Here is a 20,370-nt window from a genome sequence, read left to right as displayed (position 1 = left end):
CACTTAAATTTAGTAAAACATATAAAGGAATAGTTCACCCAAAAATGAAAATTCTGTCATCATTTACTGTGACTCTGATGTCATTACAAACTCATATGACTTTCTTTGTTCAATGGGACACAAAAAGGGAATATTTTGTAGAATTCTAACACTGTCCTCTTCAATAAATTAAAAGTGACCAGGAGCAAACTCTAAGAAATACTTCTAAAGATAATGAGTAAATGACAACATAATTTTCAGTTTGTGGTTTACTTAATTATTATCATGTTATTTACTGTATGGTTAATGGTTAAAAAAAACAAAAGAAAAACAAACAAACTTGGGTTTAGCTTTTTATTATATCTTGCATGATGGACAAGAAGGTTTTTATTTATTTATTTTTATTTTTTATATATATATATACAAAATGTGACCTAAAACCTCTAAATTCCCTTGATTCCTGTAATTCAACTCTAAATCTTCTTTATTACCCCTCCAGCTGGTGGTTCAGCGTCTGGGCTTCGACACACGTGTGACCATTCTGGGCCATGTCCAGAGAGGAGGGACCCCCTCAGCATTTGACAGGATTCTGGTGAGAAACTCTTGGAGATAAAAACAGGAGGGTTGGGCAGCTTACATTAAGTACATAAACAGATTTGATGTCCACACACTGCACGTGCTCTGCTGTTTCCACAATGATGAAGCACAAAATAAAGGCTCAAGTGCACTCTGGGGAAATACAAAAAAATAAAAAAATAAATAATGCAGGAACAGAAGGACTTGAGCGTTTTTCCTAAGTGGTCTTTCTGGGGGTATTTATATTTATTTTCAACATTATGTTTATGTACATCATCTCTGGCATGCTGTCGATCACAAGCAACACTTACTCTTGGATTCAGCATGTATAAATTGGTCATAAAATTTGATCTGTCTGCTTAAACATAATACACAAGCAATACTTCAGATTAAATATATTTACTGAACACAACATGTTGGAGTTCTTAGTTCCGGGGCGAAAAAAGTAAAGTATGTAATTCCCAGGAGGATTTAAAATGACATTTTCTGTTTACGTGGAATAAAAACTGCTTCTATACATAAAGTGACTCAGATTACATTAGAGCTGACTAAGTGCACTACAGATTGCAATGCTGTTTTGTGTTTGTTGTCAGGCCAGTCGTATGGGTGTGGAGGCAGTTCTGGCGCTTCTTGAGACCACTGCAAACACGGCAGCCTGCGTGGTGTCTCTGTGTGGGAACCAGTCTGTGCGGCTGCCCCTCATGGAGTGTGTGCAGATGGTAAGACTTGGACAGATGCCACGTCGGGTTTAGTGCTGTGATAATAAAGATCCTCACTCACACAGTTGAGCAGAGGAATGAGAACAGCGTTACTGCTACACTCGTGAATCATTCCGGCATTTGCATCACCAGGAATTTATTTCAATTTAAATATCTAATTACATTTAGTTAAATAAAAACTGTGTCAAAATGATTCACTTTACTTCATTACGTTAATGTAAATTAGATTTTTTTTTACACATTATGAAAAAATATGCTTTAAGGGATTGTTAATTTAAAAATGAACTTTGCAAAATATAACTTTTTTACAACGTTAAAATGGATTATGATCCAGATATTGTTTCTAATGAGTCAGTTCAACCTAAAAAATCATGTATCATAGCATTTACAGTATAATTGAAGAGCTTTTGTTTGGCTTGTAGACTCAGCAGGTGCAGAAGGCCATGGATGAGAAAAGATTTGAAGAGGCTGTGCAGCTACGTGGCAGGTGTGTTTCCTATGTTTTATTTGTAACTTGTGGTGTGGCTAACTATTTTGTGTCGTTTGACAATAGCTTTTTCCGACTGTGAGTAGCTTGTACACTACTGTTCAGAAGTTTGGGGTCGGTACATTTTTTAAAAAATGTTTTTGAAAGAAGTCTCCTTTGCTCGCCAAGGCTGAATTTGAAAAAAAAAAAAAAGCAGAATAAACAGTAATATTGCTAAATATTAGTGCTGTCAAACGATTAATTGCGATAAATCGCATTCAAACTAAAAGTTTTTGTTTACAGTACATAATGTGTATTTATATATACATAATAAATATACACAGGTGCATGTATATATTTAAGAAAAATATGTTATGTTCATATATTAAATACATTTATATATAATTTAAAATATAAGAATTTAAATATATATATATATATATATATATATATAACGTAAATATTTTCAAAATATACTGTATGTGTATTTATGCAGTATATACATAATAAATATACACAGTATACATGCATATATAATGTGTAAACAAACTTTTATTTTGGATGCGATTAATCGTGATTAATCATTTGACAGCACTACTAAATATTATTAAAATTTAAAATAGCTGTTCTCTATTTTAATATATTTCAAAATGTAATTTATTCCTGTGATCAAAGCTGAATTTTCAGCATCATTATTCCAGTCTTCAGTGTCACATGATCCTTCAGAGATCATTCTAATATCCTGATTTGCTGCTCAAGAAACATTTCTTATTATATTTGAAACAATAGCTATGTTTCCATCCACCTGTTTTTATGCGCATTTTGGAATATCGCATGAAAAAAAAAAAAAATGCTGGATGGAAACGCCCAGATGCGCATACATTCTAAAAATGCACATAAAAAACGTATGCGCATATTTGAGTAGGATAAACTTTTTATCCAATAAGAAAAAATGCACATAAATTACGATGGAAACACATTTACCGAATCAATTCCTCCATGCGCATCGAACAAGTCATCCGCTAACATCCGCCTCCGAAAGCAATGACAGCGTCTATTGTGTTTCGTCTGCTCGCTCTGAGGCGCAAGTAATAAGAAAATTATTATATTCAGTGGCTTCTCCTAGTTTTCTTAGTGATATTTAGTGCCAGTTACCAGGAAGTGTCTATTTTATTCTCTTTGACTTGTTGGATGGAAACGGTGCTTTATTCGCAAATGTTTTATGCGGTATTCCAGTCTTGTGCACACGTTTAATTTGAATCTTTGGATGGAAACATAGCTAATGACTTTTTGTAGTCTTTAATGTCATTTTTGATCAATTTAATGTATTCTTATTAAAAATAATCCTACTGACCCCAAACTTTTAAAGGCTAATTTATGTTTTATTTATTTTGAGCATAACTACAAATATAACACCTCTGTCTCATTAAATATAAGAATAACACTTATATGTTTGTGTGTACATGCAGGAGCTTTGAGAACAATCTGAAGACTTACAAACTGCTGGCTCACCGCAAACCAGAGTCTGAGCTTCCACAAGTAAGTGTTGGGTCCTGAGAGGGATGCTGCGTTTGTTTTACCCTGGTGATCTTTTACTAAACACCTCTATTGACTGACATCAGCATGCTGTTGGACCAGACTTAGCTATTCACAAGCCCTCACTGCATGCTGTGAGACAGAATTCCACCCCTAGCAGATGCTTCCAGAGGAAACCAAGATGAATTAGTCCTGCCACACATCCTGCGTGAATATTTCTGCTTGTGGACAGTTATTTTTAGCTCTATTCTCTAGCTATTATTATCTCAATGTCAAATAATCCTTAAAGGGCCTTTAGTTGTGTTTAGCTTGCTTTAAAGCTTCAAAATTAACAACAGGAAGCAATACTATGAGTTTCTAGTTAACAATTTTCCACCAACAGGCTTCCGCAGCTTAGATTCTATCAGTCGTCTATGTAGAATATAGAATAATTAAATGAGATAATTATAAATGATTAAAGTGCATTCCAGAAGTTTCAATGACTAATTGTTCTTCAGGGTTTACACTTTTTATTACCAATTAATTTACATGACTAATCATTCATGATTATGTTTTGCACATAGCAGTTTTCCAGCGATCTCTACCCTATAATATATTTTAGAATTTGACACAATTGGAAAATTCAATTTTTATTAAGCATTTTTATTATTTATTATTATTTTTATAATTATTTCATAAGGCCTTTTAAGATTCTTATTTCCATGACTTTACCAGGTTTATAACTCCAATGAATTTACTTGACTAGTCATTCATGATTATGCAAATATAAATTTCTCCCTATTTATTTTATTTTACAGGTTTATAAATCACAGTTTTAAAATGTTCCTATATCCAAGGTTTCCAAGACCACGAGAACCCAAATAATTACTGCTAACATCATCTTATTATTATTATTATTATTATTATTAGCTATTTAAGCTTATTTTAAAGTTGTCTTGTCCTATTTTTAATCATTTTAAGCTATCTTTGGGCAGCTTGCTGAGGCCTCCAATGTGTCCCGACCCCCAAGTTTGTGAACCACTGATGCATAATATGCTGCTTTTCTAAAAGCCTTGTGTAAACCAGAAAACAAGAGTCTTGAATGGCACAGCTGCTGCATCACAGTCACCAAAGTCAAACAGCCGCTTGTCCAGAAGTGTTTAGTCAATAATCATTCTCTGATGCTCTGGGCTGTGTGGAGTATACGAAAGACCAAATTACCCTGCACCGATGGGAATGGAAAACAGATTGATGAACCAGGCACAGCTGGTTGGAGACATTGTTAAATTCTTAATAGGCATTGAGTGGTCGACACAAAAACACGATGATGATCAAGAAATGCCAGGCCTCAAATATACACATACCTGCTAGTTATATAAACAGATATGGCCATATTTAATGTGCTGTATATGTCAGGCCGCATATATCCAGCAGGATTTACAGTAATCTACGGGGACGCTTGCTGTATTTATTATAGACAACCGTACATATGTGTGTAATATAGCTGAAGGCTTATGCTAGCAAACGGTTTGCTGGATTATGAGAAGTGATTTTAATGTAAATTATTGACATACTATGTCTTCATCCCCCATTCAGAGCAATTTTAACGTGGCTGTGTTGAACGTGGGCGCCCCTGCCGCCGGCATGAACGCAGCCGTGCGCTCTGCTGTCAGAGTGGGCATCTCCGAGGGACACAAAATGTTTGCTGTCAGCGACGGATTTGAAGGATTCTATAAGGGACAGGTAAATATTTATTTCGAAATTCCTATATTTAACAACCATCCAGCAGTGGCTTATATGGGAGACGTTCTGTTAGTGATGTAAAACAAGAGCCGCAAATGTGCTTCACATATGAGCAAAAGCATGCCATGCTTGGAAGGCAAATATAAAAATTTACATTAGGTTCAAATCACTATTTTTACAGGTCACGTATACAAACACTGTTTTGTGTAGCATTATTAGCAGCAGCCTCTAGGTTACAGCAGTTATATACTGCACTTTTAAATGGCGCGCTCACATCCAGTTGTGCTAATTGTATTGCTTTAGTAATTGCATTAAGAACAGGAAGTACTCAGCATATTAACACGTTTAACTCAAGTAGGTGTTGAAAACGGCACAGGCTGTGGCGTCGCCTCTATCCCTGCTCTGCTGTTCTTTGCTCTGACGCAGAACATGACAGGATTAACATAAACCAGTTCACCACTGCAGTACCACTCTGGGCTGATAGGGGGCCGTGCGATGTGTAAAATCCATTAGCCGTATGCGTAAGAGCTTTCGGAGGAATCAAGATAAACACTGAGCAATTGATTACATTACATGGGCTTGGCCCTTAGATTAGGACATGATCCACTAATTAATTATCTCGTTGATCAAACTCAAGGAGGATTACAAACTCAGTTAGAGAATGCAATGCCTCATCAAATCCATGTGTTTTTTATCAATAGCTTTTTTATGAATTCTTACTTTCTCTCTGGCCCTGATACATTGATAGGCATATTGAGTTATTTTTGGCTAAAAGAGTCTCATCATAGCTGAGTTCTCCATTATGATCTCTTTAGCCAGTCTAATCCAATAAGCCAGTGAATTTAGAAAGCACATGAGTGGTAATCGCATTTAAACCATGCGGATTTCTGTTTGAAAAACTACATTAAAAACAATTACTGTAAGTGATCATATAGGGCACTTTTGACAAAGACAAAAAGAAAGAATGTTGCCTTGAAAGAATAAGTATTTTTAAGTATAGACCCTTGTGAAAAATACACTTAAGCATACATTTAAAAAGAGTACTTATACTTTAAAAGAATATGCTTAAGTGCAAACTGCATGTAATGTTTTACATTTAATTGCATGTTCACTGCAATTAAATGAAAATGTAGTTTAAACTATATTAAATGAAATTAGCTAAACTTTAAAATACTCTTTGATCCACGTTAATAGTACTTAATAGGGGTTGCACCAACTAATCGACTAGTCGACTTTAATGCTCTGCCATGACGCTTTAAGCTTGACGTCGACTAGTCGCTGGCCCTATAGAGGGCGCAACAATATAAGAAATCTCTGAAGGACTTCCGCATTTACGCTCCGTTTCCAAACAGTTAAAATGACAAATAAATGCATACTCTGAAAGCTCTCCACAAGACCTGTGTGATTATATTACTGGATGCTCGAAATTGAACGGGAGAATGCACGTTTTAAACAGATTATAGTACAGGTCAGTTAATCGCCATTCTAATATAATGCGCTGCTGCTCTGTAACGCGCACACATAGGCTTCAGACAGTAGCGCGTACATCATGCGCAAATCGCACGTGCACAGAATCGTTCAGCGCGGAAATGTATTGTCAACACCGTTCTGCGATTTCTCAGTAAAATAGCTTAGAAACTGAAAAGTTCAAGCATATATTTCTTATTAACTAAATCCCACAGCTTCATTACTAGTAGAGAGTAGCTGCCAGGTAGAATTAATTCACACAATCGCTCTCACTAATGCATTCATATGAATGTAATCTTTACTGTGCAACTTTATCTGTATCTGATTTAGAACTGAGAAATATAACGAATATAAAGACAAAAGAACTGATAAAAATGAGCTGTTATAGGAGCAATAGCCATGTGGGCGGCACTGTGTCATATGCCATAATGTGTTTGTCACAGCTCCAGACTTATTTGTTGATTAATGACGTCATCAGCGACTAGTCGACTTTGAATCGACTTTCTTCACATAAAAGTCGACTTTTAAAAATCAGAAGTCGTTCAACCCCTAGTACTTAAGCACTTCTTTGTATGTAATTGCATCATTACCTCTTTTTTTTTTTTTTTTGATATGTATTAGTAATTACACATTTGCAATGATGAAGTTGCAATTTAGTCCATTAAAATATATTAACTTTGATTAAAATACTGAATGTGTACTCCCTTTAAGTACACTTCAGTTTAATTTTATTACATTCATATTTTATTATCTACAAGTACAGTTTTTAAAAATATACTTTTTATATTTGAAGTACACTACAAGTGCACATTCAGTACAGTTAAGCACACTTTTTCACAGGGGATATCCATGGAAAATCCTGTAATGTGAAATATGAAATGTAAATATTTGTTGTATTTTATATTTTATTTATAAAGCACATTTCAACACAAGCGCTGTACATTAAAATCAAATAAAATAATAAAACAATGTATGTGTATAATGATGTGTAATAACTTAATTTACACGTTTCTAATATAATAGTAGTGGTATAATAATGTATAAAATATATGTGTGTGTGTAAGCTTATTTGAGTATAGAGTTGTAAGCTTAGATAACTTATTCTTAGACGCATAAAAAATGCTAAACTGTTGTTTAGTCACCAGTGCAGTTCGTGTGAAATACCATTTGTGTGGAGAGCTGACTTGCTGCCTATCTCAGATTAGTTATTTACAAGGTTTCTGTTCATGTAAGACTGTCTCTTAGAGGACAGCTGGCCATGTATATATCTAAGCTTCTCACTCACATTTTGAAGTATTAATGTACTCTTATAAGAAATCGTTGTTTCAACACATTTTTGACCCACTATGCTTTCCTTTCTCAGATAAAAGAGATCAAATGGGCAGATGTGGGTGGATGGACGGGTCAGGGTGGATCCCTGCTGGGAACTAAACGGTATGTGTCTTATATACAAAGGTTATGTTGCATGTTTATATACAGATTTTAATAATGCAGATGATTTTGCATGCAATGTGCTATACTTAGTGTAATGTTTTCAAATTTGCAGAATGCTTCCTGCAAAGCACATTGATAAAATTGCAGAACAGATGCGGAAGTATAACATAAATGCACTATTAGTGATCGGAGGATTTGAGGTATGTCTTCCAGCCTGGGCTTTATGCATTTCAATTTTTTATCTTGCATTTAGTTTGTCACAAGATGGTCATTTTTATGAATAGCTTAAAGTGATGTGCTTTACTGTTAATATGTTATAGAATATTCATAGAATTATTTTATTTTAATGTAATTTTGTATTTAAGTTATGTAAAATATAACCACATAAATAAGCAACATTTTACAGTAAACTTTCTTAGTTAACTACATTAGTTAACATGAACAAACAATGAAAAAATTATTCTACAGCATTAAACAATTATAATTAATTTCAGCATGTGCTAATACATTTTTAAAACATATATATTTTTTAAACTTGTATCTGTTAATATTGGTTAATGAAGCTGAGCTAACGTGAACTACTAACATTAACAAAGATTCATAAATATTAAAACAAATGTACTGCTCATTGTTAGTTAATACTAGGTAATGCATAAACTAAGAAAGGTTATTGTAAAGTGTTACCCATAGATATTACAACTTTATTAACAATAACATATTATTTGTTATTTATTTTAGAATTTAGAATAAACTATATCAATCATTTTGCACTTTGATGTCTGTCCATATAGTCTTATATAAACCAATTTAATTCTTAGTTTAAAAAGTCATTTTGTTAACTTGCCTGCCCTCCCCATCATTTTGTCCTATGCAGCATCACCTAAAGCTTCCTGTGCTCCTGTTCGTTTCATAATAAACATCCAAAAGCATTCAGAAATGGTGCTAATCACCATCTTAGCAGGCACCGGTTCATCTTTCAGCCGTTTGAATGAACAACATTATCATTCACACAGCTGAGAGCTGAGATGACAAACGGCACCATTAAAGACCGAACAATGACCCTCTATTCCAGAATATCTCACCTGCTTTTTTCTAAAGTCATCTCATGCTTTGAGTTCAGGCTCATCTTCTCTCTTTCTATACAGACGTCATCAGGATGTGTGTGTATGTATTTTACGCAAGTGTTTCTATTTGAAGTGTGTGTACGGAGTGGATCCTCTATCTCATGCTCTCCGTCGTGATGGCCGTGGCTTTCCACTCGGTTCCTTCCACGTCTGTCTCTCTCATTCCCTGTCTGTCCCCTCATTCCATCCCCATTCCCAGCACCGGTGGTGGTTCACTAAATCCCCGGCTCTGCCCTGCCCTGCAGGCCTTCCTGGGGATCATGGAGTTGTTAGCAGCCCGCGGGACTTATGAGGAGTTGTGTGTGCCAATGGTCATGGTGCCGGCCACCGTCTCCAACAATGTGCCCGGCTCAGATCTCAGCATTGGCGCAGACACGGCTCTGAACGCTATCACTGATGTAAGTGAGGCTGGAGGGAACCACCCACCAGCCAATCACATCAGAGGTTCTGTCTTCTCTTTACACGCCAATCACAGAGGCTCCGCCTTATGTTTACCAGCCAATCATGTCAGACTAGGCTACCAGCTGGAGTAGTTTACAAACTTGAAGCTGCGGTCACATTTACCATTCTTCGGTGAATTTTCGCGGAAGAAATCCAGTCACAATTGAGAATTTCAAATTGGCCAACACAAAGATACTTGGTTTGAAAGTGACCAGCGCGTGAACTATACTTCATAAATCGCTACACTATTGGCAGAAGAGTATGGATCTTTCCTTGGCTGCAAATTTTCACCAAAAGTTCGCTAATGTGACCGAAACTTTAGGCAGCTCCTTTGCTGCCCAGTCAGTCAATTACTCAACAGGCTTGAAGGCACATCCTAAGGGAACTTCCCAGCAGGCACACAACGTCATAAGACGTTAATATTTGGGTAAATTTCGGTTGCGACGGTGGGTGACCAAAATTCAAAGTCAATTACGGTCTAATGTCAGTGCTAATTTGATGTCCAATACCGACTTCAGCTTACGTTGATATTTGTTATTTTTAAGTTGTGTAACCAAAATCCAATGTTGTCAACTTCAAATTGGCGTCAAATACTGACGTCAATCCTATTTTCATTCTCAACCAAAATGCAACACCTGTCCAACGTCAACCTGACGTTATATTGACGTCCTGTGCCTGCTGGGTTGAGACAGGCATCCAAGTCGCCATAATATAATGCCTAATGAGCTAATTAAATTCAAATGCGTTTAAAAAAACAACAACTGCAATGCTCATTCATCAGTATAAATGTAGTCAACATTTTTGAACAAAGGATTCACATACTGTATGTTGCTTTCAACAACCAACAACATGAAGCATTTTAGTAGACAGGACATAATTCATTTAATTAACTTCATTAACAAACTTAAGAAAGATGCATTTTATTAAGATATGTCCGGCCCAAATTCCAGCTTCATTTTCTTTAAGCAAAATATTATTCCTTATTGATTTGGTGATGAAATATGACCCGGACATGTTCTTAGTAGTGTTGTGAGATTTAGCCTGATATTTCTACATTGAGCATTAATGTTTTGGCTGGTAAACTCAAAGGCGAGCCGATAGCTGACAGGTAAGTGGAGATGACATGATGGCGGCATGTTTTGGGCTGTGCTTTTTTTGTGGCTGTCATGTGACTGAGCCTGTGCTGTGCTGTGATCACACTGCATTAACCTGTCATGACAGATCGCTGACCCCGGCTAACGCTGGCAGAACTGGACTCTGTCTGCATAGTTTCTCTACATCCATGGTTTAAACCAACACAAGCCTTACTAAAGCACAGGCTACTGCCAGTTTTTTTTCATATATAGCATAGTTCACCCAAAAAACCCTCATGTCCTTACAAACTCAACTTTTTATTGAACTCAAATACAAAGTAATTTTAGATATATTAGATAATTAAAAAATATGAATGGAGTCTAGGGATATCAAGCTTGAAAAAAACAAAACACCAAAACTGAAATCTTCCCTTCCTTCACTTCCAAATGTCACTCTCTTATAAACATTTATACATAAAGCGTCTGTAGCCAGGTGTCCATCCTAGGTTTTTTGGAATTGCCATTTATCAATACAGTTTTTCAAATGTTGACCCATTTAACTTTAGCAAATAAATCCCACGTCGATGCTTAAAATTTTGCAAAAACTAGTTTGGAAACACATTTTGTTGAGAAAAATAGCATTAACCTAAATATTTATGGTGCTTACATGTAATGTTGCTTCCATTAAAGCACTGTTTTTTTTTTTTTTCTGCAGTGTTCAAAGGTGTGTGAAATCGGTTCTATTAATATGATTAAATTGTATATGCTGTAAAATTATATTATATTATTACTATTTGTAAGAATGTTACCTCTCAAAAATCATCTATTCTAATTTTTTATTTTTATTTTGTCTATTATTTTTTATATATTTTTATTGATTACACATCTTAATTTGAGGATCATTTTACTTTGTATTATTTTATATATCCTTATTTAATAAGTGTTGTGAAATTAGTAAGCAGTAAAATGCCAATTTGGGATGTAAAAGATAAAATAATTTGCGATACACTTGTAATTATGTAAACAGCTAAAAGAAATACTTTTGCGATAAAACTAATGCAACTATATATATATATATATATATATATATATATATATAAAATATAATATTATTATTATTTATTTATTTATTTATTTAAGGGATGTCATCACACCATTTTGCTTGTAAAAGGCCAATTTGATGGAAACAAGAAAAAAAAAAAATTTTACACTTTGTCGATAATAGAATAGCACGAATAGAGTATGGGGTCGTAGCTATAGACGTCATACCATGTTTGAAGATGTTCAGAAAAAAAAACTCACTTAAAGCTACTGCGTGAGTTCAGATTTCAAATATAGCGCGCTATTAATATGTAATTCTGGGAAATGTTTATTTTTCATGGGGAAAAAAAAAACTGGTAATGACATGAGGGTAAACAATGACAGAATTTGGGTTAACTGACACATTTAAATACACTCACAATCACAAGTTAGGAAGCAAATAGTATGCAAGACCAGTCGGAATTCAGTATGCTAATGTTCCGATGCCATCATCACTGTCGGTTACAGCACACTTTAAAGTGTTAATGTGTGGAATGAGTCATCTTGCTGCCTCTGTGTCTGTTAAAAGTGTGCAGAATCCCTGCCGTTTCGCTTCAGTGTTTTGCCACGTGACAACCCTGTGTGCGTGTGACTGCAAAAGTTGATCCGATCCCATCCGTACCCCCATTGCTCTCCCCTCGACTCGCAATCGGAAGCCATGGCGGCCATCACACGGTGGGTGTCCCATCAGCAGGGTCCGCTCCTGCACCAGTACTTCCCCTGCTGGTCTAACGTGTGCATTGTGCTGTCCCCTGTGGTCCCCTGCTGTGTTGTGCTGACCTGCCAAAGGCCTTAGAGTGTCTGCTGCAGCTGTGTGAGGCTCGGTCCAGCTATGAGGAGTTTTGCATCCCGCTCTGTATGCTGCCTGCCACCATTAGTAACAATGTGCCCGGCACTGACCTTAGTATCGGGGCAGATACGGCCCTCAATGCCATTGTGGAGGTAAGATGATAAACCACCTTCTTGTCTGCAAAGGAGTCATTCTTAGGAAACAGCATTATTTCTACTCAGTCACATTACTTGAAATTATATCATGTTAATTTGTGCCAAGCCTGTTACATTCACATTTTTGGGTTGAATGTTACGGGGTTGAAATTGCAAAATGTTTAATACAAGTGTTAGCTTGCAGCTGTCACATTATGCATAGTCAGTATTTTGTGCTTAATATGAATATTTTTCCCATAACACAGTTGAAATACGGAGCTTGACAGGACCAAAAGAACATTGAGATAATTATTAAAAATGCTAAGATTAAATATTCTTTATTTTACATTATGTGCATAATTATAATTTGAAACGAAAAACAGGTTATGTGGCAAGTCTATTAGTGTCACATTTTGGGGTTGAAATTGCAAAAGGTTTAATAAGTGTTAGCTTGCAAATATCCCATTATTTTATGTGCTTAATATTAGTATTCTTCACCATAACAGAGTTGAACTCTTAAGACTGACAAGGCCAAAAGAACATTGAAATACCACTAAAGATTATACAATTATATAATCTTTATTTTACCTTGTAAATGTTTTATAGCTTTCATTTTTTTTTATAAATATAATTTAATATTCAATTAATATAATTTTAAAAGAATGTGCCAAGCCTATTAGATTTCAATTTGAAGCTGAAATTGCAAAATGTCTATAATGATGTTTGCAAATATCACATTTGCAGTCAGTATTCTAGCTCTTTATGCTTAATATTAATATTTTCCCCCATAACAGAGTTGATCTTTTGAGTCTGACATACCCAAAAGTATGTATTAATAACACTGAAATAAAGATAAACCTATCTCTGTTTGAACCACCTAGTTACTTAAAATTCTAATGTTATTTACTTGAATGTGATGTCAAAGCATTATTTTAAAGGGAAATGTCACAGCAAAAATGTGGTTGTATTTTTATTATTTTTATTTTTTTGCATTGTAATATTATACCTAAAGAATATTTGTCTATATATCACTTATTCTATATCTATATATTTATAACATTTTAATTTAATGATGAATATAGGGTATGCAAATCATGGTTGATATTCTAATTAAAAACGAAGAGTAAAATATATATTTTTTTTTAGTACACAAAATATTTTACATTACATAATAAAAAGACTAAATTATATCAAATATTGTGACTGATTTAATTATAGCAGTAGTACGTGAGAACACACATACAGTACACACATGGCACAGTTTCCTGAGAATGACTCAAAGATACTTAGTAATAAAAACATTTAGACGGTTTAGAAAGCAATGTATTTTGGAATAGCATATGCAGTCTTATTTACAGTTTGGTATGAGGAGCATTATTGTGTATCATAAATTGTTTTGTGTCTGTAAGGTGCTCCGAAAAGCCCATATTGAGTGCAGTTTATCTTCCCAAAGCTCTCTGTGAACGCAAAATAATTTATCTTGGCTTAGATTTACTGTCCTGAAAAGTAAATATTCCATGTCTCCAAACTGATTTGTGCTCATAACAGTTAGTAAGACAAGTTCCAAAAGTGGCTCTTGTTGATTGGCAAGCACAAAGTGATTCAGCAGGTTGTAGCAAGATTTATAGCATTGCTCAAGAAGACATGAAATGACTAAGCATGTATGTGTTTGTCAGACATGTGACCGTATAAAGCAGTCTGCCAGCGGAACGAAGCACCGCGTGTTCATCATCGAGACCATGGGAGGTTACTGTGGTTATCTGGCCAGTGTTGGTGGACTGGCAGCAGGAGCAGATGCTGCTTATATCTTTGAGGAGCCGTTTGACATCAGAGACCTACAGGTTACAAACACACACACGCACACACAGCTAAAACACTAGTGTCTCAGCAATAAAACTATGTAACATGATTCATTAATAATTACACATAAGGTTATATAATCTTTGATTTAGTGTCAAGTCTAGTGCAGTTATTAAACAATAACCATTAGCTCCATCTGTTGGTTGAATGAAGAAACTGCGTTTCTCTTTTCTTCAGTCTAATGTAGAGCACTTGACAGAGAAAATGAAGACCAGCATTCAGAGAGGACTAGTCCTGAGGTATCTATCTATCTGTCTATCTCAGCAGACAGAATCTGAGTTTGTGGCTTGTTCTCTCATGTTTGTTCTCCTCTCGGCTCCGATGACAGTATTTTGGGTCAGTGTGTGATTGAGATGTGGGAGCAGAGCCTCAGGCGGTCTGTCACTCACTCAGCCGGTTTGTCTGTGCTTGTGTTAATGCAGGAATGAGAACAGTAATGAAAACTACACCACAGACTTCATCTATCAGCTGTACTCTGAGGAGGGCAAGGGAGTGTTTGACTGCAGGAAGAATGTTCTGGGTCATATGCAGCAGGTACTGCACATAAATCATACATCACAGAACACACCGGCCAACAGGCACCATTAACTCCACTTTAATGAATCAATATTCTGTTGCAGACAAACCGTTTTCTTTCGCCTGCTAATTCAAGTGAGCAAGCGAGAGTATTATGATTGCTTTAGATGGTGCTTGTATTATTTGTGCTGGTTTCTGTGTGCATGGAATACCTGGCCTACCAAAATGTTTGTATACTTATATTAATATTATTGTTTGGGATATATTATTTTAAGCATTTAGTTTTTTTTTTTTTTTTTCATTATGTATAATACTATGCTGACTTTTAGGTAGTAGTAACAAATAGAGATGGACCAATTGCAATTTTCTTGGCCAATTCCAATTTTTGATTTTTTTTTTTTTTGTGTGACCTGCCGATACCAATTTTTGCCGATACTGATTTTCTTTCTAAGAACTATAATTGACAGCATATACAAACAAAAATTATATTCTGACAGCATATACAAACACCTTATTAAATGTGTCATCTTTCGCATTAGATTCTTACATAGGTGCAATTTATTCATTCAGAATAATAAGAAACTGTAGAGTTGTTGCCATTCAAATGAAATCGGTATCTTTCCACTGCAGGAAACACAGAAGCTGCATCTTTCTCAAAATGCAATGATACTTTTAAATATGAAACCAAACCACCAGCTAGGGGTGTGTGATATTGACAAAAAAGATATCTTGATATTTTGTGGGATTTAACGTTAATTAGACAATATTTTGCTGAGTGTGTTGTTGTACTGATATCTTAAGGACTACTGTGGTACTGTGGGCTGATTCCTAAAATGTTTGATATTCTTCATATTTTGTCCGGTGGTCAGTTCACAGCAGTGATATAAATTAATCTTACCTACTATTACCTACCATTTATGGGCATTTTTACCTTTATAAAGCCATTTTTTTTCTAAAGGTGTGCATTATCTTTTGAGTCAAATTCTTACATTTAAGCAGTCAGAATAATAACTGACTGAGTTACTAGGCAAATGAAATCAGTATCAACAAAATGAATCTTTGCAATGCAGAGGAAACACAGAAGCTGCATGTAAAATGGCATTTAGATATATTTACACACTGGTTAATGCAGCTCAGGGAGATATGGGATGCTTTAACCTGCAGTTACAAATGCATAAATAATGTTTTGATATTTTAGACATAAATATCAAATATGCCAATATGCATTCTCTGCCCCCATATCTTGAATTGTGTGATTATTTTTAATGCATTTTAATAGATTGAATCATGTAGTGAAAGAACGCACACTAAATTGCATATGCACTAGTCTAACCTACTAGACTTTATCGTGTAATGTATGCGTGCACTCTGTAGGTGTTTTTGGTTTTTGCAATATACTCGATAACGTCAAATTGCACATCGTTAAAACAACAATTATGATATTATGGCAGATGAGATATATATTTGTATATATATATATATATATATATATATATATCACGCACCCTTACCAACAGCAGGTGGCAGCAAATGACTGTTATAATGAGCGAGTCATTTAGTCATTCATTCAACCGATTCGTTCAAACGGCTGATTCATTCAGAAACAAGGCAAGTGTCTTTGTGAATGGGCCACTCAATCATTGACTCACTCTATCAGTTCAAAAACGTGGATTCATTCAGTAACGAAACGCCACTGTGTGTTGCTGGGAGACACAACAGTTCTTCTATATTGTGTCTAAAATGTAAGCTCTTAAGGCCGAAGTATACTTCGTTTTTGTACGTGTAGCCTTTCAAAGTATACTCCATTTGAAGTTGTGCGCGAACGCGGACGGTCGGCGCATGCACTCTAGAAAGCTTCAACCATGTTCAGCGTCTGCTCTATTTTTCCCTGTTAAGTCATGACTGATAACAAATATTTTTGAACTCTTATAAACCAAAGCTGAGCTGTCTCATACCCTCTCGCTAACGAGCGCTTGTCTATGTGAGTGTCTGTTGTTGCAGTCTCCGCTATTTTGTTGTCCGTCTCTTTAGTTTCGTTTTCAACTATGAAACAACAGCCCGGAACAGTGTTGCCACCATGTGGAAAAACTGATTACTGCAAAATAACTTAAGTGCGTATGTGCGACCTGAGCGTACAAAGTAATTTGCAATTTGCGTCACGCGCACTGTACGCTGTCCCTCGCGTACACGTAAAAAGTGAAGTATACTTTGGGCTTTAATTTTAACTTCTTGTTTATTTATCCACTATTGTATAAAATCAGTCTCACATTGCAATCAGGGTCGTCTTGGTCGCCCTACACGTATTACAAATTGCGAACTTTGTGTCTTCTTCACTCCCAGTGAAGAACTTCCACGCTGACGACATGTTTACATGCGGATGTGTGCGTAAGTGTGACGTCAGAACGGACTGGCTGTGAATCGGCAGACTGACCGGCTGATAAAGCAAAAAATCGTCTAATTCCGGTCCCTGGCCGGTCGATCGGTGCATCTCTAGTAACAAATGAAATAAGTAATATAAAACTATGCAACCTAAATTATAATATTAGCATTATAGAAATATTATACCTAAACAATATTAACTAATAAAATAACAAATAAGTTCTAAATAAATATTAAAGGGTTAATTATTATCCATATGTTTATCTTTCACAAGGGTGGTGCTCCTTCTCCATTTGACCGTAACTTTGGGACCAAAATCGCTGCCAAGGCCATGCAGTGGATCACCAAGAAGCTGAATGAAAGCTACAGAAAAGGTATGGAAGACTTCACTAAATCTCTCATTAGAACTCACTCAGCACTCAACCTTCTGACTGACCTGTGCTGTTGTTCACTAATTGTCATATTGTTAAAGCATAATCATGACTGCACACATACACCGCAGTACTCAACATAATCCTTGACCTTGATTTTGAAATATTATTGTAGAGTCGCTGCATTGTTTGAGCTCAGTATTATGTGTGTGTGTGTCTGTTTTTATTACTTGTGCTGTGCCTGTGGATGAATAAAGATGAAGGTAAACATTTGTATTTTAATCAGTCTGATTTGGTGACCTCAGTATATACACACTTTAATTGTGGATTCTCAATATCCCATTATTTATATTTTATTTTATTTTTAACAGGCCAGTTCACTCTTGTAATTGTTCCAATATATAATTACCATAATATACTACATATATTAACTATTAATATACTAAGCTATATAAATATTATTATTATTTTTTTTCACTATATTTTATTTAGGCCAGTTTACTATTGTAAATATTCCTATATAGTTTCTATAATTAATGTAATATAGTATAAATACTAACTATTAATATACTAGGCTATATAAATATAATTTAGATTTATATATATATATATATATATATATATATATATATATATATATATATATATATATATATATATATATATATATAAAATCTGTGGATTTCAATATTTTATTATTATTATTTAATTTTATTTTAGCCACTTAACTATTCTAAACATTCCTATATATTTTTATTCCTATATATTTTTTATCATTTTCATTGTGGATTTACTGTTTTGTTTATTTGTTTATTTTTTTAATTCCTGTATAATATATACAATTACTATAATAGACTATAAATACTAACTATTAATATACTAAGCTATATAAATGTAATTTTTTGTTTTGTTAATCTGTGTATTTCCACTGTTTTGTTTTGATTTGTTTTTATTGGCAGTTTTGTGATTGTGTGTTGAATCTGTGTGTGTTGTGTAGGGAGAGTGTTTGCTAACACAGAAGACTCGGCCTGTTTGCTGGGCATGCGGCGGCGTGCGATGGTCTTCCAGCCTGTGGTTCAGCTCAAAGACGAGACCGACTTTGTGTAAGTACATACCACAGTTTTTATAAATATATATTCTAAACACAAGATCAAATATTTCATATCTGTAATGATATCGGAACTTCTCTCCTGTGTTCAGTCACAGAATCCCTAAGGAACAGTGGTGGCTGAAGTTACGTCCACTCATGAAGATCTTGGCCAAGTACAAGACCAGCTACGACGTGTCAGACTCTGGACAGCTGGAACACGTGGTGCTCAACCGACCCAAAGAGTCTGAGGCCATGGCTGCCATTTAAACGCATCCAAACAGCGGCGCTGTTCAAAGGTCACGCTTTAGATGGGCCGCCTGTCCTGCGACCGCTGTCCTTGACACTTTTGTTCTCTGGGCCGCAGCACATTGTTCTGTCAGCACTTTGTTTGAAAAATGTCACCCTTTGTTATTTTACAGAAATCACTGTTAATTGTAACAGAGTGTGAGAAGCAGTGGCGTTTCATTTTGCTGTTTTATGTCCTTCGCTCCTGACGCCCCGCTGTCACCCCGTCTCTGTGCAATAGTGTTCCGCTTCAAAGCACATTTCTCTCTCTCTCTCTCTCTCTGAAGTTCTCGGAAAGAAGTAAAAATTCCACTTTCCAGTGTGAAGCGCCGTATGCGGTGACATCCACATCGCTAGAGCACCGTTTGATGTTTGAATGTATTGCATCAAGTGTTAACATTTGCCTGACCAATAAAGACCACAATCACATGTGTGGAAATATCGGTCTGCTGTCTGATTATACACATTATCCCGGTTATTTGACTTGTGCCATGCTACTCGTATTCTTTGAAGTACCATGTAATGAATACTGCACTATATAAATACCATGGTATTTGAAAATGCCAATATTGTGGTACAAACTGATTGATTGATTGATTGAAGGAGGCTGACAGCAAGATGAGAAATCAACAAGTGCTTGTGGCAAAAGTGACTGATAATAATAATATATAACTATAATAAAGTCATTAATTAATAACATTAGTTTTATTTCAGTATTGCAAATTTAGGATTTTTGTGAATGATGTATGCATGCAATTTTATGTGAAATATGTCCCATCAGCTGTAAAATATAAATAATTATATATTCATCATTCAGGTAAAGACAAAATAATAATAATATGTTTTTAAATAAATAACTTTCAAGTTATGATTTAATCATTTTGAATAATAATAATTAATTATGCAATCAATTTAGAAGACTAAGGAATATTAGAAAGATCAGTGAATAATTTTTAATTGCTGCACACACAAATACATTTTTTGAAGTTTTATTATTATTATTATTATTATTATTATTATTAAAGGTTTGGGGGTTTTGCACCAGGTTTTATTATTATTATTTTCTTCGCACCAGGGATGGGATAAGTGTTTTGTTATTTCACTGTTTGCCCAGTGTTAGTTTCATCCTGGTCTCTGACAGTAAGTGGCATGTTGGAGCTGGTGCATCAGAGCTGCTCTCACTGGGGTCGGCCTGGTCTTGTTCTTTTCTGACAGGAAGTGACATGTCTGGGTTTCTCTCGCTGGGGTTCTCTTTCCTTTTTTATTAGTTTTTTTTGGTCCACACTCTGGAAGAAAGTGACCTTAAATGGCTGGTTACTGACAATATA

The 20,370-nt window shown here is 35.2% G+C and overlaps 1 protein-coding gene across 7 annotated transcripts in view; it reads left to right on the top strand.

Moving 5' to 3' along the window:
- pfkpa (phosphofructokinase, platelet a) overlaps positions 1 to 19,485 on the top strand; it is a 30,631-nt gene extending 11,146 nt beyond the window's left edge. For 3 of the 7 annotated variants that reach the window (XM_058765025.1, XM_058765028.1, XM_058765029.1), the window contains 14 exons: positions 479 to 571; positions 1,149 to 1,274; positions 1,697 to 1,761; positions 3,210 to 3,279; positions 4,852 to 4,998; positions 7,829 to 7,899; positions 8,012 to 8,099; positions 9,269 to 9,421; positions 14,218 to 14,382; positions 14,579 to 14,640; positions 14,824 to 14,935; positions 17,571 to 17,670; positions 18,665 to 18,770; positions 18,868 to 19,485. In XM_058765025.1, the coding sequence (XP_058621008.1) occupies positions 479 to 571; positions 1,149 to 1,274; positions 1,697 to 1,761; positions 3,210 to 3,279; positions 4,852 to 4,998; positions 7,829 to 7,899; positions 8,012 to 8,099; positions 9,269 to 9,421; positions 14,218 to 14,382; positions 14,579 to 14,640; positions 14,824 to 14,935; positions 17,571 to 17,670; positions 18,665 to 18,770; positions 18,868 to 19,024 (1,515 nt within the window). In that variant the 3' untranslated portion in view covers positions 19,025 to 19,485. Of the gene's footprint in view, positions 1 to 478; positions 572 to 1,148; positions 1,275 to 1,696; positions 1,762 to 3,209; positions 3,280 to 4,851; positions 4,999 to 7,828; positions 7,900 to 8,011; positions 8,100 to 9,268; positions 9,422 to 12,406; positions 12,560 to 14,217; positions 14,383 to 14,578; positions 14,641 to 14,823; positions 14,936 to 17,570; positions 17,671 to 18,664; positions 18,771 to 18,867 lie in introns of all 7 variants that reach the window. The other 4 variants (XM_058765024.1, XM_058765026.1, XM_058765027.1 and 1 more) reach the window with 2 other exon arrangements.
- The last annotated feature ends 885 nt before the right edge of the window (positions 19,486 to 20,370 follow it).

The sequence above is a fragment of the Onychostoma macrolepis genome, chromosome 24 (assembly GCF_012432095.1).
Source record: "Onychostoma macrolepis isolate SWU-2019 chromosome 24, ASM1243209v1, whole genome shotgun sequence".
NCBI classification, from domain to species: domain Eukaryota; kingdom Metazoa; phylum Chordata; class Actinopteri; order Cypriniformes; family Cyprinidae; genus Onychostoma; species Onychostoma macrolepis.
The sequence above is the reverse complement of the archived record's forward strand: the minus strand, read 5'-3'. Positions and strand labels throughout refer to the sequence as shown.